Source organism: Lates calcarifer, linkage group LG12 (genome assembly GCF_001640805.2).
Source record: "Lates calcarifer isolate ASB-BC8 linkage group LG12, TLL_Latcal_v3, whole genome shotgun sequence".
NCBI classification, from domain to species: Eukaryota; Metazoa; Chordata; class Actinopteri; family Centropomidae; genus Lates; species Lates calcarifer.
Window position 1 is genome coordinate 23,135,901 of NC_066844.1, and position 20,768 is coordinate 23,156,668.

The following is a 20,768-nucleotide window of genomic DNA, read 5'->3' on the forward strand; positions in this document are numbered from 1 at the left end:
ATCGGAGAAAGACATTGCTCGTTACATACTGTATGTTTGTCTACTTTGTTTTTGTTTTTCCTTCACAGAACATATGCCACACATCTGAGCACTGCTTTCATGGTCGATGTTGCTGATATTCACACTCTGTTATTTGTTTTTTCCTTCCGAATCTGAATAATTAGGGCCCAGGCATGAGAAGACACAGATGATGTTAAATTGCAAAGCTTTTGAGTTTTCATTGAGAGGTGTGTCCAAGGCAGTATGGCGAATTTCAATTTCGAAGTTGTTGTAACTCATATCTACATTGTCCAATCTGCATCAAACTTCTTGTGTGATAAGAGTCTTGGCCTGAAGACATCTACATGTCAATATATAGTTGGAGTGCCACCTACTGGCTTCAGGAAGTGTCATGTTTTATACTGTGATGTCCTTCTCCTAGCAGGTTGACCAGATCCACCTCATATCTGGAAAAGTTTTAAGGATTCAAAGATGCTTCATTCAAGGGCATGTCTGTGGTGACTTGGCAAAGTTTAATGCTTTGCCATGGATTTATGTATACTCCATGGAGGTTGTACAGATCAGCATCAAATTTGGTCAGAAAAGCCGCATCAGCCGGTGTCCTGCCAGCACCCTAAGCATGCATGGATTTTCAGGGGCCTGATCAATGCTCCTTGCAGCTTTAATCTACATTCATTTTAAATATATCTTGCATGAACTCCCTGTTTATCACAATCCCTGAACCAGTTTATGATGAGTGGTGGCTTGTATGGGATATGAACTGCAGACCTCTTACACCCCTAACAACAATCAAACCCATAGACCCTTCACTTGCCTCTAATGGAGGCTTATCTTGGGCTTTGATGAAGGAATACTGGATACATTTGTTTGGTAGACGTGCTAACTGCTGTTACTCATGGGGTTTGTTCCTTGTTATGTTAGTGACCAATTTGATTTGTGACTGTTGTGGTTCATGAATGTTAAATGACAAGAGGACATCACAACTTGATTTACTGTTACAAACATAACATAAAGGTAACTTGACTTCTTTTAGAAAAAGAGTTTGTCCAGGGTTTCAGTGTTTATTAGCACCCACCTCAGGCCTGTTGACTTGTGTGCTTTTAGTTTTTTTGTTCATTTGCTGAAAACCTAGATGCAAGTACATACATGAAAACAAACAAAAAGGCTTCCACTTCCCCTAGGATAATGGTGTAACAAATCAGTTTGCAAAGAAAGCACATTTCACTCAGGGAAGCTGATTAATCTCTTGTGTTTCATGAAAGTGCACCTTGAGCTCCCCAAGGCATAAAACATAGTGTGGCTTTGAGGTTTTCTAACAGGGGTTGTCTTACCATAACGTAGCACATAGAAAGCTCTGCTGTCATTTTTTCGTCATGATGACACAAGTTGGATCGCCTTCTTCCATTGGCTTCCAGAAGGAGTGTCTTTTAGTGACTGCACCTGTGAAGATCTGGCAGAGCAAAATACCAGTAGGGTGATTAACCTGTTACTCAACATGTTGGTAGCATGTTGGCGGATAAAGACTGAGCTTTACTCACCAGACATACAAAAATTAAGATGAAACATGCTTTGAGATTTTAAACCAGCTGTTAAAACTGCTTCACAGAAAAGTTTAAGACAATGGCTGCAATGAGCGACCCTATGATGCAGGATAAAAACCAGGAGCTGGTGGGGATGGGACTTCGTGTCTCTGTGTCCCCTGTACAAACTGCTTTTTACATCATGCTGGTGATGATGGGCATCGTGGGTAATGCCATAGTGGCTGGAGTGATTGGTAAGAGTATAATTATGGATCGTGTTGGAGGACGCAACTCGGATATCATTATCATTAACATGGCATTGTCTAACCTGCTGGTGTCTATAATGAGGAACACACTGCTCGTCGTTTCAGACGTGGGACTCGAGGTATGTACTTTTTAAGATTAGTAGGTTTTAACAGAGTTCTTTGCATCTACAGAAGGTAAGTGTAAGTACAGGATGTTAGTTTTTTTATTTATACACCCATCCCTTTCATTTACAGCTGTATTCATCCAAAGAGTGGTGTCAGTTCCTGATGGGTGTCTGGGTGTGGCTGCGATCAGTCAACGTGTGGTCAACACTCTTCCTCAGTGCATTTCACCTCCAGACTCTGAGGCGTGTAGCTCCCACTATCGGGAACCTTAACGGGCCCCGGGGCATTCCACAGACCCTACTGCTGAGTATTGGCCTCATTTGGTTTCTCAACTATATTTACTCCATTCCTGCTCATATATTTTCCACTAATGGGAATGTGAACACCACAGAGGTGATTCCAATGGTTTTGCATGCTTCAGTCTATTTACTACAAATCATGTACACTTTACATTACAGGTAGCCATTTTCTAAACCATCCTTCTTGTTTTAAATGTTTTAAAGTATTTTATTAAATACGTATTTCCTATTCTAGGCATCCATTAGTTTCTGTTTATTTGTGATCATGTAAAAGTGACAAACATTTATGCAGGCTTATGTTTGTGGTGATAAGTTAGACAACACAAGCACATTTCAGGAGTCTGCTGATTGCTTATCACATTGTACAAAACCAGTGAGTGTCTGGAACAGCAGGAAAAAAATCACATCGAAAAATCTAAAACTGTATAGAATGTTTTCCAAAATGGACAGAATCAGTGTTACTGTATTTAAGGAGATAAAACTTCAAACTGGGCCACACCACTTCACCTGTGCATCTACCTGGCTGGCCTGCTGCAGCTCTTTTAATGTTAAAAAGCTCAAACAGGTGCTGCAAAAGGCTGTCTGTTGTCATGGTTCTCTGTATATACACTTATCTCATGCTCACAAATTAATCAAAATGCAGGAACAGTTAGAGAGAGTCAGAGTGGACAGACTACAGTACATGAATATGTTGGTCTGCCAACCCTGCAAATTAAATGATTAGTTTAAATTATCTCAGGAATGTAAAAATGTTTTATTTGTGGACATCTTGCTTTTCCCAAGGAAATTCAAACTTTTTGTCGCATCAATATATCCCTGAACCAGAGGTGCAGAAAATACTGATATCATGTAAACCAGCAATAGCACAGTCTAATATACTTTATCTGAAGTATGTAACACTTAAGTTCAAACAGTTCAGCAGTAAAATAACTGAGTGTCAAAAGTAGAACTACTTAACCTGAAGAAAAAGTATGTTAGGCTAAATTACTGTCTAAATATATGCTCCAATGTCTTTCCTCCATGTTCTGCCACCACTCCTCTTTCTTTCCCCTCTCAGACTCTGATGCTGGTGAGCAGCACAACACGCCCCCTGCTGGGCTGTGTGTGGAACTTTCCCTCCAGCTTCAGTGGCCTGGCCTATGCCACCACATCTATGGTGATTCATGAGGTAATTCCCATAGTCTTGATGGCTTTTACCAACCTGGGCTCCCTTTACACACTCTACACCCATGGCAGGACGCGCAGCTCGGTACAAGATGCACCTGTCATAAAACGGGTGCCAGCCGAGAGACGAGCAGCCAAGGTGAGGAAGAAGAAGGGTGTTTGGAGCTGTGAGGCTCTGAAGAGCTCTCTGAAGCCATTTAGATAAGCAGTAAATTAAAATGTTTGTCACTATATGTTATGTAATGTTATGTCATTATATCCCAAAGTGTGGGTTTCATTGCCCTTTGCCTTGTTTGATTTGTGTGATTTTCAGGTGATTCTTGCTCTCATTATGCTCTTCATTGCATCCTGGGGAACCAGCATTATCTCTGTCAACTATTTCAACTACAACAGCGGCTCCTCGGCTGAGTTTCTACTGGTCATTGCTCGTTTTGCTAACATTATCTTCATCGCCATGTCACCTGTTGTTCTGGCAGTCGGCCACAGACGGCTGCGTTCTTTCGTCAAGTCTCTGCTCTCTCACTGACAGAGCTGCTGGCTGACAGCTCACTCTGCTGACGTGGTGAATATGGGATGTTTCTCACTGTAAACCTCCACATATGTGTGTGTGACTGGAGATGGACTCAGTAGAGGGACAAAGTGTTAAAAAGTCATTAAGGTTACAAGGATTTGTGCTACATGACTACTAAATTCAATTGTTTATGTAGATGGGGCTCATAATCAGTGTGAAGTCTTTATTTTACAATTCAAACAAGAGGTCCAAATAAAAATAAAAACCTACTAAAACTGTCAAATCTGATTGATTAATTTAGATTATATTGTAACGTGTTTCCATCAGCTTCCTAGCCAATATCTGGGTCTGGTCTAACATTTTACTATATAAGTTCACAATATTTGTTGCCATGATGGCCTCTGATGTAACAGTCAGCAGCCAATCAGTGTGGTGTCCTCCATCATGGTTGTAGTCTGTCACTGCAGCGACCTGTAGCGCCCAGCAGACCACAAAGAGCGACACCAGTGACACGATGACGTGAGCTGCCTTGCGTTCAGTGGACACATGTTTGTCCAGCTCTCCAGGAGTCCCTCCTGACTCTCCCCCTGAGGTGACCGCTCTGATGTGCTTGGCCAGAGCGTGAAGCGTGGCCATATTAGTGCAAACCATCAGCACCAGCAGCAACACCTCATTAAGTACCAGTGAAGTGGAGGCGAAAGCGGAGCCCTGCTCGCTGGAGGGGAACTCCCAGACACAGCCCAGCAGAGACCTGGTGGTACAGCTGATCACCATCAGCTCCACGGTGGCGTTGCCACGAACATGGTGCTGAGTGCTGGGAGGACATTAAGTGCAAGTCACCCAACAGCCCACAGCTCGCCACCACAACCAAAACAGCACTGAAAACTTGGTTGTTTATGGGTCCATCTAGTGGCTTTAAGCTGCAAACAGATATTCTAGTCTGAGTAAACAGTGTAAACTTCATGTCATCCTTTATTTCTTAAATACTAAACCCATTAATGAAACATTCTTCCAATTAAACGGGAGACGTAGGTATTTACTGAAACATTAAAATGCTGTTTGACTTGCCCTGATAGAATTGACTGAGAAGTGCTTAGTTGTTAAAAGATGTATTATGTTTTAGATGATCTTACAGTTACTTTCAAACAATGTACCCACCTATTTAATTTGTCATTGGTTTAAATGTATTTTTTTGTTTCGTTTTTTTTTTTCCATCTTGCAACACCTTCGCAGACAGAGATACATACGCCACACATCCCAACACTGCATTAATGGTCGAAGTTGCTGATATTCACACTCAATTATTTATTTTTTACATATTCGAATTTAAATAATTTATGTTCATTTTAAATACCTCTTGCATGAACTCCCTGTTTATCACAATCCCTGAACCAGTTTATGATGAGTGGTGGCTTGTATGGGATATGAACTGCAGACCTCTTACACCCCTAACAACAATCAAACCCATAGACCCTTCACTTGCCTCTAATGGAGGCTTATCTTGGACTTTGATGAAGGAATACTGGATACATCTGTTTGCTAACTGCTGTTACTCATGGGGGTTTGTTCCTTGTTATGTTAGTGACCAATCTGATTTGTGACTGTTGTGGTTCATGGAATGTTAAATGACAAGAGGACATCACAATTTGATTTACTGTCAACATGATATAAAGGTAACTTGATTTCTTTTAGAAAAAGTTTGTCCAGGGTTTCAGTGTTTATTAGCACCCACCTCAGGCCTGGTGACTCAAACTCAAAACATAGTATTAAAGTGCTCTCAGGTTTTTCGTTCATTTGCTGAAAACCCACATGCAAGCACATACATGAAAACAAAGGAAAAGGCTTCAACTTCCCCTAGGATAATGGCGTAACAAATCAATTTGCAAAGAAAGCACATTTCACTCAGGGAAGCTGATTAATCTCTTGTGTTTCATTAAACTGCACCTTGAGCTCCCCAAGGCATAAAACATAGTGTGGCTTTGAGGTTTTGTAAGGGCCTAACAGGGGTTGTCTTACCATCACGTAGCATACAGACGGTTCTACTGTTGGATCACCTTCTTCCATTGGCCCTCAGAAGGAGTGTCTTTTAGTGACTGCACCTGCAAAGATCTGGCAGAACAAAATACCAGTAGGGTGATTAAACTGTTACTCAGCATATTGGCAGATAAAGATTGAGCCTTATTCAACTAACATACATCAAAAATGAAGATGAAGCATGCTTTGACATTTCATACCAGCTGTTAAAACTTCTTCACAGATAAGGTTGTTGAGACAATAGCTACAATATGACGCTGGATGAAGACGAGGAGCTCACGGCGAAGGGATATCGTGACTATTCGTCCCCTCCACTAACTGCCTTTTACATTGTCCTGGTGTTGCTGGGCATCGTGGGTAATGCCACTGTCATTGGGGTGATTGGTAAGAGTGTGATTACAGACCGTGTTGGAGGACGCAATTCGGATCTCATAATCATTAACATGGCACTGTCTAACCTGATGGTGTCTGTAGTGAGGAACACACTGCTCATCACTTCAGATTTAGGACTCAAGGTATGTAGTTTTTAAGATCAGTAGATTTTAACAGTGCCAGGGAGTTACCCTTTAGTTAGTTCAAAGGTATGTCTTTGCACCAGCTACCATACTGGTGGTCTGTGCCAACATGTAGATTAATGTTAAGAGGGTTTTGCCTGGGAACTTATGGTTGCCAAAAAGTTAAATAGATGTAAGACTTATTAGATATCAGATAGGTTCAGAGTTCTTTGTATTTACAAGAGGTAATTGTACAGGGTAGAGTTTTTATTTATACACCCATCAATTTCATTTACAGGTGTATTCATCCAAAGGGTGGTGTCAGCTTCTGATGGGTCTCTGGGTGTGGCTGCGATCGGTCAACGTGTGGTCAACACTCTTCCTCAGTGCGTTCCACCTCCAGACTTTGAGGCGTGTAGCTCCCACTATGAAGAACCTTCACAGGCCCCGGGGTGCTCCAAAGACCCTACTGCTGAGTATTGCCCTCATGTGGCTTCTCAACTATATTTACTCCATTCCTGCTCATATATTTTCTACTAACGGGAATGTGAACACCACAGAGGTGATTCCAATGGTTTTGCATGTTTCAGCCCAGTTCCTAACAAATCATGTACAGATTTACATTACAGTCATTCTCTAAACCACCCTTCTTGTTTTAAATGTTCTTTTAGTTTATTCTAGGCATCCATTCATTTCCGTAATCTGTGAAAATCTTTAGCTTCTTTAACCTGCTTGAATTATGTAACCCATCACAGTTAAAATCAAGCCTGCATTTGTCATTTAGCAACAGCATAGTATAACATACTTTATCTGAAGTACATTTCACTTCAGTCAGACAGTGTCAACAGTAGAACTATTTGTTCTGAAGAAAAAGTATGTTTGGCTAAATTGCTGTCTAAGTGTAAGTTCTAATCTCTTTCCTCCATGTTCCTTTTTCAGACTCTGATGCTAATGACCAGCACAACGCGGCCCCTGATGGGCTGTGTTTGGGATTTTCCATCCAACTACAGTGGCCTGGCCTATGCCACCACATCTATGGTGATTCATGAGGTAATTCCCATAGCCTTGATGGTTTTTACCAACCTGGGCTCCCTTTACACACTCTACACCCATGGCAGGAAGCGCAGTTTGGTGCAAGATGCACCTGTCATAAAACGAGTGCCAGCCGAGAGACGAGCAGCCAAGGTGAGGAGGAGGAAGAGTGTTTTTAGGTGTGAGGCTCAGAAGAGCTCTCTGAATCCATTTAAATAAGTAAATTAAAATGTTTAATATGCAGTAATCTTGTGAGTTTATTAATAGAACAGACAAACAATATCTAAATTAACTAATTTAGCAACATTTTTATTGGATTAAAAGTGACCTGCCCCAATCGTTTGCCTGGTGTGATTTTCAGGTGATTCTTGCTCTCATTATGCTCTTCATTGCATCCTGGGGAACCAACGTTATCTCTGTCAACTATTTCAACTACAACAGCGGCTCCTCGGCTCAGTATCTTTTGGTCATTGCTCGTTTTGCCTACATTATGTTTATCCTCTTGTCACCGGTTGTTCTGGCAGTCGGCCATAGGCAGCTGCGTTCTTTCATCAAGTCTCTGATCTCTCACTAATGGAGCTGCTGACTGACAGCTCACTCTGCTGAAGCACTGGAGGTGCAGCTTACACAATACCACTAATCATAAACTATTAGAGGCATCATCTTCTCTCAAAAATAGTTAAAGGCGGAGGTTCACAAGCATAGGCGTGAATGTAGGATGTTTCTCTCTGTAAACTTCCACATATGTGTATGTGACTGGAGATGGACTCAGTGGAAAGTGTTAAAAAATCATTAGGGTTACAAGGATTTGTGCTATATGACCACTGCATTCAATGCTTTATGTAGATGGGGCTGATGGTTAAACTCTGGCACAAAATTTGAAATATATAGATTTCTGGATCTGTTTAAAGACCCTTATAAAAGTACATAAGTACAAATACATCTCAGCTCAAAAGAAACAACAACAAAGCAACATGCTGTATCTCAATTGGACTTCCATTATTGGCTCTTTGTACTGAAATATCTCAAAATAAGCTAAAATAATACTTGACAAGCTCTGTCCAGGCAGTAAGGAAGATGATTCAAATAGATCATGCATCAGTGCTTATCTCAGCATAGATTTTTGGATCATGCAGTCACTCTTTGCATCATTTGCTTGTTCTAACTTTCTCCTCTACTTTTATGACTTTACTCTCTTTTTGAACAACAAAAACGGTTTGTTTTCCCTTTTTTCCTTGAGCCTTTGGGGATTTATTTCCCTGCTCAGTGTCCTCACTGTGACGTTCAAGAACTTTAGACCACCCCAGTATCATGCTACTGATTCTCCGCCTCAGTTTGCCATGTCCCAGGGCCACAACCATTGGACTGAATCCTACAAACAGCGAGGCAGAAAAATGGGAAACGGTCAGTAGCCCCTCAGCGTGGTGTCCTCCATCATGGTTGTAGTATGTCACTGCAGCGACCTGTAGCGCCCAGCAGACCACAAAGAGCGACACCAGTGACATGATGACGTGAGCTGCCTTGCGTTCAGTGGACACATGTTTGTCCAGCTCTCCAGGAGTCCCTCCTGACTCTCCCCCTGAGGTGACCGCTCTGATGTGCTTGGCCAGAGCGTGAAGCGTGGCCATATTAGTGCAAACCATCAGCACCAACGGCAACACCTCATTAAGTGCCAGTGAAGCGGAGGCGAAAGCGGAGCCCTGCTCGCTGGAGGGGAACTCCCAGACGCAGCCCAGCAGAGGCCTGGTGGTACAGCTGATCACCATCAGCTCCACTGTGGCGTTGCCACGAACATGGGTGCTGTACACCAAAGCTGGAATAGAGAAGACCAGGTTAGTCCCCCACACCAGCCCCAGAACGATCCATACGCGCCGTCTCTCCTTCTGCTGTGCAAGAGGTCCAAAGGTCACATGCTGTCGCCTCAGGGTAGTGCAATGGAAGACGCTAAGTGCTAGAGTCACCCAACAGCCCACAGCTCGCCACCACACCCACAGCAACATGAAAACTCTGCACCAGCCCGGAGACAGAGACACATTCAAGCCCAGGTCAGACACAAAGATGGGCACTGTGCGGAAAAGTGAGGTCAGCAGGTTGGCCAGGGACAGGTGCACCAAAATAGTGTCAGAAGGAGCGAGTCTTCGAGACGGACTCTCACTGGCTGACTGAAACACCTGAGAGTAAAAACAAGGCAGACTGAGAACAATGTTACCAAAAAACATTCAGCCCACAAGTACAGATGTAATAATCTATATCATCTCACCACATGGATGACCAAGATGTTTCCCAGGATGCCAGAAAAAACCAAGAGCCCAAACAAAATAGCGTCTACAGTGAGGACTTCTGACATGGCATCATCCTCTGCATGGCGACATAGTTTGCTTTTTCTTTGTGTGCAGCATGTGTGTGAGAGTAGAGAGAAACATCAAGGCTTCATTTGTACCCCTATTTCTGCTGCTGCTATTTTATATGTGCACACACAGATGAACAAATAGGTTCGTCACACTTAAGGTTTCATCTTTGCTGACCAGCTTCAAGGTCAATTTAGTTCAATGTGCTGATGCTTTCACTGTATATGCAAGGGCGGACATTTTCCATGCTTGCTCTCTGCGTCACTGATCGACTGTAAATGCAAAACTGTCTCTTGACCTGAATAAGCACATCAACAGATGTGGGTCGCCGTTATTTGTTCTGTTCTAGCAGCCTGTTCACATTAAATTATTCACACTTATCATCACTTAACTCTGTTATGGATGTTGGGCGTTTCCCTTGTTGGCTCATTTATTTTTCAGTTTACCTTGGAAATGTCCCATGACTAGCTGGGCTAAATGTAGTATCAGACAATCACATGTACCAAAAACTACTGATCACACAGATTTAACCAATTATCCAACGTGACCTTTCAGGAACAGGTGGTGCTGAGCCAGTCCCACTGATGCAGCATTTTTTCTCTTATTAGTCAGCCATTCATACTCTCCCTTGGTACTAATTGTTTGCTGGGTTGCCAAGTTTCCCTCTTGAGACGAGGCAATCACTGTTTAGAATAATCACCTTAGCACTGCTTAATTAAATGTATTGTGAAGTACAATGATGCATCTTGATCTTACGTCAATAATAGATTTCTTTCCATTGTGTTTGGCATTATTAATCATCATTATCATTTATTCTATTTATCGTTATTTCCTTCATTTTTAAGATACAATTGTGTAACAAAACATTTAACACCACAAACCAAGTTTAAGGGTGTTTAAGGCTGGCTTTTACACGATGATATAAAATAAAGAATAAATGACTAAGACCTCACTTAAGTATAATTTAAGTATTCCTGTAGTGGAGTCCATTTATCTCAAGACCTCCGAGGTCTTGAAAATGAAAGCAATACTTTTACGACAACATAAAACAATCTGATACAAAGACCCTGCATTTATTACTGTCTTTCTGAAGCTTATACTGTCCAGTTTTTGAGGCTGTCAACTGAAGTCTAACTTTTTAATATAGTGCAGCAGTACAGAAAAAAAAATAAAAATGTGCAGTCATTCTAATCATAAAATGTCACCAATATTTAACATTTAAGCATATTATTAAATTCAGATCAGGAAATATGGCCATTTTCTATGTATTGAAAGGTAATATTGAGTCATTGTTTAACATTGAATCAATTACCAAAACAATGATGGTTCAATGTAGAATATAATCTGTCCACAGTATGTGTAAACCACCATATTTCAAACACCTCTGGCTACATGTTAAAATAATGCAGGATTAGGAAAAGACACCAGACTGTTTTAGGAAAAGTGTTTGGGATGTTGCTGTAGGTGTTATTTGCGCAGGTGGCCTATAACAGCAACTCTGATCTGATGTGTGCTCCTCGTGGATGTGAGGGAGGTGCAGGTGAGCAGCGCAGGTGGGATGCAGAATAGTTAAAACTCTCCATCCATCGGTGTTGTCAGGACTCTGATTGTTGGCTCTGTTACTGACAGACACCTGAAGCACTGCGTGGGATGATGACTCACAAACCGACTGTTTATAACTACAAATATTTTGTGCACGCACCCACGCTCCCAAGCACTCCGCGGCGCGCGCCCCCCCACGTGCACTCTCACACAGCAGGCATCAAAGCCTTTACGTCAAGCCAGACAGGAAGAAGAAAGCAGATCTGATGGCACGATAGCCGGGTCCTCTCGTCCATCGAAACAAGTAAGTGGTTTTCATAAATGCCTCCGAGTCGCGAGCTACACTGAGGTGACTTTTATCACCATTTTAACCTATATTAAGTTCACACTGCAGGCTTATCCTATGCAAGGTCATACTCGGATTTCTTATTGACTACACGGACGCCTGATTAAATGTCATTTCTGTCGCAGATGCATACCCGCTTCTTTCGCCCATGGATGCGCTATCCAGTTTTACACGGATTTCGTCGTGCGCACTGAAGCTGAGCTGATCCTATGGCAGACATCAGCCCGCCTTGTACCGTCGCCCATCTGATCCACTGTGAGAGAAAATAACTCGATGAGAGGGAGTGAGATGAAAAGGCAACAACGACCATCACTACTCGCCTTATCGGCACTCCTGCTCTGCACATTACACCAGACGGCTGGGTCCGGCAGATCTCATCGCAGCAGCTCAGCATCATCACCATTATTATCATCATCAACAACAACAACATCCCCATCAGAGGTGAAAGGCAGGGATAATGTGGGGACGCCCCATAACTGGCTAAAACAGACTAACATCAGCTCCAACTATGGCAATCACAGCCACGAAAGTAGGCCAGCACCAAAGCTTGCAGAGGTAACAGGCCGGGTGAATAGCTTCTCTTTCAACACCAGCAGAGGCAATATTACTACTGTGATATCTGAAAGGTCTGGCAGGGCACCAAGCTGGAGCCCAGACGAAGGGGTGTCACCGCTGTGTGCCTATCGAGTGATTGAGGGAGGCATTGGAGGGCAGCTGTGTTTTCGAAACACACTGTTTGGGTACAAGTGTCCTAAGGGAGACTGCAGGACAGTGGTGTCTTTGGGGAATCTGGTGGCAAATATTCTTCTCAATGGCAGCGTACTGTTACAGTGGACCCACGACGGAGAATCCACGACGACCGGCCGAGATGTAAAGACTGGGGAGACTGCAGCTGGTCAGAAGGGCAGCAGGGATCCCGGGACGAATTCAACAAGAGAGGACACTCTGCGATCAAGCACTGCTTCCAGGGGCCGACGTCACAGACGAGGAGGCTTTGAGTTAAGCTGCTGGTGGAATGGAAGCTATACTCAGTTTGAGTGTGCTGGTGTCCATCTTGGATCCGGCTGCAGGGACTTTCTCCTGACCGAGCTGCACGAGAACATCCCCTATCGGCTCTGCCTGCACTCCCTGGCCCGCTCTGATCCGCCTCAGAGAGCAGACCAGCGGGACTGTGTAGAGTTTACCCTGCCGCCGTCTGGGATGCAGGACATTGTGATCGCCATGACAACAGTGGGGGGAGCTATTTGTGTGATGCTGGTCATCATCTGCTTGCTGGTGGCATATATCACAGAAAACATCATGAGCCCCACGACACAGCACACATACTCCTACCGCACTCACTCGCGCCACTGATGCACCACTAAATAAATAAAATGACCTACATTTAACATCCATGACCATGTCTAATCTCACAACCATATTCACTCATTACCCAAAATAACACTTTTTCAATCAGCCACATAATAAGATATATACATCCTGTTATGACTGAATTGAAGCACAATCTACTGTGGCTCTGCAAATAACATGCCTTGTCAACCTCTGCGAGGATGCACTGAACCAAAAGTACCGACAACCTACATTTAGTGAATACAGTGGTTTACTGTGTTATGTTTTTGTTCAAGGTCGTCCGTGATTGAGTCTGTCAATCTGTGTGCTGGCAGTATTTTCACAGCAATACAATTAATGAAATGGCTAATGGTATGTCAGAAACAGCAGTGTTGCTAAATGTGTGGCCTGTGAAAGTGTCCGGACCAGTCCTGTCATTGCTGGGTCACAGAAACATCTAACTTTACTGAATTACGTTTTTCCACTTGACTAAACCATCCCACCATCTTGTTTTGCTTTTAGGTCTGCATACAGTACAGTATGTATTTGTACCATTTTGTGAAGGGCAATACAATCTGGTGTACAATCTCTAAATACTGTGCCAAACATCTTGAGTTAGAATGCCTTTATGTCCTGCTGTCAGTGAATAAAGAACCATGAGGTCATTTGTAATACTTTGCAGCTGTCGTTATTTTCCTCTCTCTGTGTGTGAGTGTGTTTGCTTTCACATCCCAGGGCAATTTACGAGAAAACAGAAAGACAGGAATTTAAAATGAGCCTTTTTGTACAGACACAAACCTTTACAGGGTGATTACAAAACAGAAAAGGGGGCCAAATACATTCAGAGATGTTAAAGGGAGCACAGCCACAGAAATCTCTGCGGTCGTCTTAAGGTGTGTATTATCGTCATACTAGGTAAACACATAAATATTGGTACTGGACACAGGATTAATAGAATAAATAGAGGGGAAGTTATGCTTCAAGGTTTGTCTTCTTATGACTACTCCACTGTAAAAACTGAATCTACTCACATACTACTCAGGAGTTAAGAGTTGTTTTGCATTTTCAGTCAGGCTTTAGCAGCATTGTTAATATTTACTTGTGACACTTGAGTTGCAAATGTGCCAATATTTTCTATGTACCGCCATCATGATACATAGCATGCAGGATATTGCAATGCTGGCTCCATACTCCATACAAGGTATGGAGTAGATGATCTGATTAGAGTTTGGAGCACCTTGTTGCATAAATCAGTATATTAAGGTCACGCAGATTTCCTTTCTATACAGTCAGCAAGTTCAAACTGATAGCAGATATGCAGTACACAAGCACAAACATCTACTCTGCTTAATTAGGATTGACCTGATTTTTCTAGTGAGCGGGATAGCTCAAGAACAACGCTTTTTTGGTGTGTGATTTTGGTGTGTCTGGCTGTATAAATTTGCATATTAATGACATTAAACTAGTGTTGATGAGAAACGACTTATATTGAGAGCATATATTAGGGTCCAAAAGTCTGAGACCACTTTACTTTTGAACCTCACTGTATGTGTTATTTTATTCTTGAGGTCATGGCGGGACATAAAGAAATTCAAGTGCATGGTGGAAAAAACTCTAGATGTTCTCGTGGCCACTTTTACCAAAAGAAAAATATATTTATTTCGAGGAAAATCGTGTTTGTTTATTGTCGTCACGTCTACGTCTCTACATACTTCGTCTTGTCAAGTCAAAAACTCCGCCCCCACATGACATCACCTGATAAAGCCGTATTCAACTCACGGGGCTCCGCCATTTTAACTTCCTGCTTCAAAAGAAGACGAGCACGTCGCACAGTATTTGTACTCGAAACGCGCTATTGTTTAGCTAAACGTAGGGGTTTGTATTGTTGATTTTTTCTTACAGGGCTCAAACAAACTACCTCTGTTAGTTTCTGACAGTTTGTACCGGGTAGTTTCAACCGGGGGAGTCGCAATGCCGAGCCACCCGCTGCGTGTAGCGGTTGTGTGCTCGAGCAACCAGAACCGCAGTATGGAAGCGCACAATATCCTCAGGTAAAGACGATCCGCCGGGAAGAGGAGAAACGGAAAAACCCACCGCCAAGTGATCGAAATCTGTGCCTTATCGAGCTGTTTTCTGAGCCGGTCATGAGCCGTGCCGACATGGTGACAGATAGTCCGTCGGGCCTGCCTCAGCGCACTTTAACAATGGACTCGCTCCTCTGAGAGTCTCACCGGGGCCGCAGCGCACTGTTAACGCTGCTTTTCACTAGGTTTCAGGGTTTACAGAGGCCTAAATTAAACGACCACACAGATAGTTTCCAAACAGATTTCAGGGGCTATAAAAATACCGGCCCAAGTTCTTTGGGAGTTGTTTTTTTTTCTCACCCACATGTTGACAACAGCGCCCCTGTGTAGGCAATTTCCGGAAGGGGGGAACTGCAGCTGTGCAACACTGAGGGTCTTACCATCTCTAATCAATCCCCGCATTCACACCATTTAGGAATTTTGTCATTCGTTTTTATCATTTTTTTTATACAGACGGGGTGTGCTGGTTGCACAGTCTTGACACTTGGTGTCATTTAAATACAGCTGTTCAGTCATCACTGGGCGTTTTCTTCACAACAGGACAGGTCTTAAAACAAAAGCCAGGAGTCACATTAACTGTTCATGCGTCTCTGTATTGGACACTATGATCTACTGAGCAAGATGGCTTGTTGGCAACATACTGCCACCCATGTGATCAGCTGAAATAAAAATAATCCTGTCCCCGCTCTATAGGATATTGTTTATAACATAAGAGAAATTAGTCTGTCTTACATTGGTAATAGGATTTATTCAGATTATGACACAGCAGGGGAGAGAGAGCTGGATATGGTCCTACATACTAAACTGTGCAGTGATGTTTTAATTCAGTCTGTGACACACAACAACCACTGTTTTGCTTATTCATTCTGTTTCGGTCTCACATCTCAGGAGACAACTGAAAAGGCAGACTGTGTAGGATACACTGCAGGCGTGGAAAGATGCTGATTAACAAATTCTGCTTGTAATGTGTTCTTGTACCTGATGTTGGTTTCGGAAATGTTATGTAATTTACTCTCTTGTCCTTTCCTGTTTGCAGCAAACGTGGATTCGATGTGCGCTCATTTGGGACAGGGTCTCATGTGAAGCTACCCGGTCCTGCCCCGGATAAGCCAAATGTGTATGACTTCAAAACGACATATGAACAGATGTACAACGACTTGGTCCGCAAGGACAAGGAACTGTATCCCCTTCTCACTCACTTTTTTCCTCACTCTCTCTCTCTCTCACACACACACACACACACACAGACGTGAAGCCAGATAAGTGAACATGACCCATGTACACATATCTTGTTTAGGTATTAATCTTTTTGGGGGCTCACGCAAGTGTGAAAGCGCTGGAGCGGCTCAGCAGATCGGAGAGCATTGATGGGTAAATCACATGCAGGGATTTTAAAATGTGTTGCAGATGTACAGTATGCTTTGTTATGAAACCTGTGTAATGCAGAAACACCTGGCAATACAACAGCTGTGCAGCAGTAAGTGCAATTTGGTGAAGATTGTAAAACTGATATAGTCTCTTCTAACTCCCTAGCTTATACTGTTGCTCTTAACATTATTCCTTCTCAATGCAGTTTTCCTGTATTTAATATGTTGCAAATTTTCCCTTTGTCACAATAGGTACCTTTGCAGTTAGAGTAACGCCAGCATATTTTTTTAGGTTTTTTCTCTTGTGTTCAGCTTGATCTGGCTCACCTGTCTTTTGTTGTTAATTGCAGTTAATTGAATTGCTGGTGCACAAACACTGTAAAAATTGGTAATGGTGAAAAAACCTAAAGAAAACCACAGTAGAACTCCATTAGCAAAAAAAACATGGCCACAAGTAGATAATACTGGCTGAGAAAAACACTGGCCCTAAGGGTATTAACATTATTTCCCAGATTGAGTGTGCAGTAAACCAGGAATGGAATAGTTAGTCCTGTTTAAGATGTTATTGACTGTAGTGCCCCAAGGTAAGTTAAAGATGATCAGCAATAATCGCCTGCATTATTCCTCATTAGTGAGTGTATGCAGATGCAACCTAGTTGAGGGCACTCAGAAACCTTGGGCTTCATTACAAACAGCCTGTAAAGTGCCAGGGGAGTAAAAGCTGAAGTAATGAGTGATGTCTGCTGCATTTTATTTGTATATGCACAAATTGTCCTCATCAAAATAATTGCAGTTATTGCCCCAGTTAATAAATGCTGGCTGGCGGTAACTTTTGATCTTCACAGACACTGTTCAGAATTATTAATGTCAGCACTATCAGTAAGCAGCTGAATGTTAGACCTGCCCCCTTGGTTATTTATTTTACGTGTTTTTTCCCTCTGAAGTATTTCATTCAGATATTTTTTTTTTCTTTTTTTAATTAATGGCCAGGCTAATTGTAGAACTGTTCTGAAGCACATACAAGATAGCCATGTTGAAATATTCTGGTACCAAAGGCCTCTTTGGTAAACATCCAGCCTTTAAAGTAGGACAAAACCACTTCACCCAAATTTAACTTACTGTTGTGCTGTTGCTGATAATATTACTGTATTGCAGGTGTAAATGTTGCCAACCCATGGTAGGTCAAATCTGTATTCCTGCATATCAAAGGTGCCTTGTTACAAAATTTGTAAACTAGCTGTAAATTACTACCTCTTGAATAACTGTTTGTAGTATTCTTGCAACTTTGCATTGATTTCTTACAAATATAGTCCACTGTTATTGACAATTTACCACAGTGGTTGGTCTTTTTTTCTGTAGTATAGAGGTATTTTTGTTGTAAGAATGTCAGCCTGCCAGTGTCAGAATGGTTTGTGGGTAACATTAGATATTAAAACTTTGTTGAACAGATTAATCCCAGTCAGTTGAAGTGTCACATTTTATTTCCCTGAAATACCATTCTGTCTTGTCTGTCATAGTTTTTTTTTTTTTTTTTTTTTACAGCTGACCACTAACAAATAGGTTTTTCCTCCGGCCACTAGAGGGCGCTACAGTTTGACTAATGGAAACACTTGATACCATCCAAGTGTGTATGTACCTGTCTCTGTGATTTAACTGAGACATAGCCCCACAAGTACAAGCAAAATATACAATCATTCAGAAAAATGACATTTTTTCACACAGTCTTACTGAGTTTTGTTTGAAATCATGTCTCTGATATGTGTGATGAATGTGACATATTACCTTGAAATGTTTCCTTCGCTCCTGCTGTGTTCCTTGACCTTCCCACTCCTCAGATACACACAGAATGGCATCCTGCACATGCTGGACCGCAACAGGCGCATCAAATCAAAGCCGGAGCGCTTTCAAAACTGCAAGGAGAAATTCGACCTGGTCATCACCTGTGAAGAGAGAGTGTATGACCAAGTGCTGGAGGGTGAGGCTTGTTATAAGAACTGTCTTATCACTGGAGGAATATGACTGACAACTGAGTTACTTGATAAACAAATGCTTTAATACCACTCTTAATGGACACTTTTTAAAGCGGGTTTCAAACTGATAGCACAACACCGAGTCATGGCATGGTCTCAAACACTTTCTCTCATCCTTTGTTGCTCCACAGATCTGAACTCAAGAGAGCAGGAGACTTTGCAGCCCGTACATGTTATCAATGTAGACATTCAGGATAACCATGAGGAAGCCACGCTGGGCGCCTTCCTCATCTGTGAGCTGTGTCAATGTGTGAGTGTCTTCTACTGGGGTTCTCAAATACTGTGGTGCAGGCACAGTGAGAGCTAAGTCACCACAGAATAGTTTGTAGTTATTATATTTCAGCCGTGTTAAGACACTGAGTGTTTTATTAATAAAATGACACAGTAGATCCATATTTTCAGGTAAAATAAATTCAATAATTTTTATGTGTACATAATCTGCCAAGCCATATATTTCTAAAAGAAGAGATTCACTGGTCACTTTAATAAAAATGCTGCCAGCGCTATAAAAAGGTGCTAGATTCATAAATGGTGCCAGAGATTGATTGATTTGAATTCATTGGTGCAAATGAGTTGTAAGAGGGTGTGCATGTGCAGGTTGTGTCTAATGTGCTTCCTCCTCCTCCCCTTCCTCTTCCACCTCCACCCCTACAGATCCAGCACACTGACGACATGGAGAATGAAATCGATGAGCTCCTACAAGAGTTTGAGGAGAAAAGCAACAGGCCTTTTCTTCACACTGTCTGCTTCTACTGATGCACAATAGGAATTTGCAATAAACACAGACCCAGATTACAAGCAATCAAACAATAGAAAATGGACACACACACACACACACACACACACACACACACACACACACACACACACACACTTCCTGCTCCTCAGTCATCTAGAACACCATACATACACATTGTGTGCCTACACAGTCTGACACACACTCACACACACACACCACACATAGACACAGAGCTTTGGGTCAGGACCTAACAAATGGCTGCTGTTGGACATATTGGTGATGATGGGTTTTTCCTCTATGCAGAGGACGGACTCGCTGCTCTCGCTCTGCCTTTATTCCTTCGGATCAAGGTCAGGCCAAGGTCCTCCCTCCATCCCAGTCCAGTGAAATCACTCAACCATGTCTCCTCAGGGAGAGCCATAACATACACACCCCCTGGTCAAACAACGGCTTTACAAGTCCCTCTGATTTTTGTTCAATACAACCTATTGATGCTGATTTTTTTTTTCTCTAGATGATATATAATTGTAATTCATTCAAGCATATATGTCAGATTTTTATTTCTGACCTGGGACAGTGTAATTTTTTTTGTTGGGGTCAGACAGGGAGGAGAATTAATTGAATTGAATGCGTGTTTTGTGCGGCCGTGTGTTGTAGATTAGTTAGGATTAAGTTAAAGTGGGTTGGCTAATAATGAATAACCAAACCTAGTCCTCCCTGAGGCTCTCCTCCAATGTGTTTCCAATATAATGTGTTGATTCATATTTAAACTTGGATATGTTATCTTTCAGGGCATAGTATTTTTTTCTTTTGTAATTGTTAAAGAAGCATTGTAATTATATGCGAACTGCGAGCTCGGCTCAGAGTGCCTGAATTTTCTGTATGTACATATGAATCCACTAAAGAGAGAAACATCTGTAAGAAACATGCTGTGACTCTTTATTTGCTCTGTGATATTTGGTTCATATTAGAGCAGTAATACACTTAAAAATTAGCATATTACTTGAATTACATAGGTCCAGACAACCTGCTTACCTTGTTTGGTTTAGTAAGATGTCAGAGCTTTTTATGGACAAACACGGGCAATAATTTGATTAATTTTAAATACATTAACCAGTGAATAGTGGGTTAAAGCAAAAAATATATTTAAACCATGTCAGTTTGGCTTTGTTTGGACAGTCATTGCTGTCACTCTCCATTTTGTGGTTCACTGAGAAATTTTGTTAAAGTGGTTGAGGTGTGCTAAATAAAGCTTACCTGCGTGAAGCATAAGTAAATGTGTATGTAAATGTATTTGTGTACAATGGAGTCTATCTATCTATCTGGCCGAATGTATTCCGTTACTACACGTCTGTACTTTTCCGTTACTCGGTAGCAGCTGCTGCAATTAGCAAAACACTGCCGTTAAAAAACGTTAAAGAAAGTCAAAACAAACTACAATATGTTCAATATAAGGTCATTAAAAAACAACAACAACAAAGATATAAATATAACATGGACTATATTTCATTTTAACAAACTGACAAACTTACCCAAGCAACCGTAAATTGAACAGTAA

At 42.0% G+C, this 20,768-nt stretch overlaps 5 protein-coding genes across 5 annotated transcripts; 4 read left to right on the top strand and 1 right to left on the bottom strand.

Annotated features, from left to right (window-relative positions):
- Window positions 1-1,620: 1,620 nt before the first annotated feature.
- Window positions 1,621-3,880, top strand: LOC108886490 (olfactory receptor class A-like protein 4). The gene is made up of 4 exons (XM_018681374.1): window positions 1,621-1,905; window positions 2,021-2,284; window positions 3,248-3,493; window positions 3,668-3,880. Exons 1-4 carry the CDS (start codon window positions 1,621-1,623, stop codon window positions 3,878-3,880), a joined length of 1,008 nt encoding a protein of 335 aa, XP_018536890.1.
- A 2,270-nt stretch (window positions 3,881-6,150) lies between these two features.
- Window positions 6,151-8,008, top strand: LOC108886543 (olfactory receptor class A-like protein 4). Its single transcript, XM_018681469.2, has 4 exons — window positions 6,151-6,414; window positions 6,692-6,955; window positions 7,333-7,578; window positions 7,787-8,008. Exons 1-4 carry the CDS (start codon window positions 6,151-6,153, stop codon window positions 7,997-7,999), a joined length of 987 nt encoding a protein of 328 aa, XP_018536985.1. The 3' UTR covers window positions 8,000-8,008.
- A 508-nt stretch (window positions 8,009-8,516) lies between these two features.
- On the bottom strand, window positions 8,517-9,821 carry LOC108886544 (olfactory receptor class A-like protein 4). Its single transcript, XM_018681470.2, has 2 exons — window positions 9,686-9,821; window positions 8,517-9,596 (listed from the first exon to the last, which is right to left on the bottom strand). Exons 1-2 carry the CDS (start codon window positions 9,770-9,772, stop codon window positions 8,574-8,576), a joined length of 1,110 nt encoding a protein of 369 aa, XP_018536986.1. The 5' UTR covers window positions 9,773-9,821; the 3' UTR covers window positions 8,517-8,573.
- Window positions 9,822-11,503: 1,682 nt separating this feature from the next.
- Window positions 11,504-13,664, top strand: fndc10 (fibronectin type III domain containing 10). Its single transcript, XM_018681372.1, has 2 exons — window positions 11,504-11,619; window positions 11,787-13,664. Exon 2 carries the CDS (start codon window positions 11,935-11,937, stop codon window positions 13,012-13,014), a length of 1,080 nt encoding a protein of 359 aa, XP_018536888.1. The 5' UTR covers window positions 11,504-11,619; window positions 11,787-11,934; the 3' UTR covers window positions 13,015-13,664.
- Window positions 13,665-14,763: 1,099 nt separating this feature from the next.
- Window positions 14,764-20,135, top strand: ssu72 (SSU72 homolog, RNA polymerase II CTD phosphatase). Its single transcript, XM_018681375.2, has 5 exons — window positions 14,764-15,041; window positions 16,111-16,254; window positions 18,277-18,416; window positions 18,603-18,721; window positions 19,126-20,135. Exons 1-5 carry the CDS (start codon window positions 14,962-14,964, stop codon window positions 19,225-19,227), a joined length of 585 nt encoding a protein of 194 aa, XP_018536891.1. The 5' UTR covers window positions 14,764-14,961; the 3' UTR covers window positions 19,228-20,135.
- Window positions 20,136-20,768: the final 633 nt, after the last annotated feature.

What these genes read in the sequence shown, in the direction of transcription:
- LOC108886490 (XM_018681374.1), top strand. Translation starts at nt 1,621, where the DNA reads ATGGCTGCAATGAGCGACCCTATGATGCAGGATAAAAACCAGGAGCTG. An exon ending in TTTCAGACGTGGGACTCGAG is followed by an intron (nt 1,906 to 2,020) that starts GTATGTACTTTT and finishes TTTCATTTACAG; the next exon opens with CTGTATTCATCCAAAGAGTG. An exon ending in GGAATGTGAACACCACAGAG is followed by an intron (nt 2,285 to 3,247) that starts GTGATTCCAATG and finishes TTCCCCTCTCAG; the next exon opens with ACTCTGATGCTGGTGAGCAG.
- LOC108886543 (XM_018681469.2), top strand. Translation starts at nt 6,151, where the DNA reads ATGACGCTGGATGAAGACGAGGAGCTCACGGCGAAGGGATATCGTGAC. An exon ending in GGAATGTGAACACCACAGAG is followed by an intron (nt 6,956 to 7,332) that starts GTGATTCCAATG and finishes TTCCTTTTTCAG; the next exon opens with ACTCTGATGCTAATGACCAG. An exon ending in CCGAGAGACGAGCAGCCAAG is followed by an intron (nt 7,579 to 7,786) that starts GTGAGGAGGAGG and finishes TGTGATTTTCAG; the next exon opens with GTGATTCTTGCTCTCATTAT.
- LOC108886544 (XM_018681470.2), bottom strand. Translation starts at nt 9,772, where the DNA reads ATGTCAGAAGTCCTCACTGTAGACGCTATTTTGTTTGGGCTCTTGGTT. An exon ending in ACATCTTGGTCATCCATGTG is followed by an intron (nt 9,597 to 9,685) that starts GTGAGATGATAT and finishes TTTTACTCTCAG; the next exon opens with GTGTTTCAGTCAGCCAGTGA.
- fndc10 (XM_018681372.1), top strand. Translation starts at nt 11,935, where the DNA reads ATGAGAGGGAGTGAGATGAAAAGGCAACAACGACCATCACTACTCGCC.
- ssu72 (XM_018681375.2), top strand. Translation starts at nt 14,962, where the DNA reads ATGCCGAGCCACCCGCTGCGTGTAGCGGTTGTGTGCTCGAGCAACCAG. An exon ending in GTCCGCAAGGACAAGGAACT is followed by an intron (nt 16,255 to 18,276) that starts GTATCCCCTTCT and finishes CCCACTCCTCAG; the next exon opens with ATACACACAGAATGGCATCC. An exon ending in GTATGACCAAGTGCTGGAGG is followed by an intron (nt 18,417 to 18,602) that starts GTGAGGCTTGTT and finishes GTTGCTCCACAG; the next exon opens with ATCTGAACTCAAGAGAGCAG.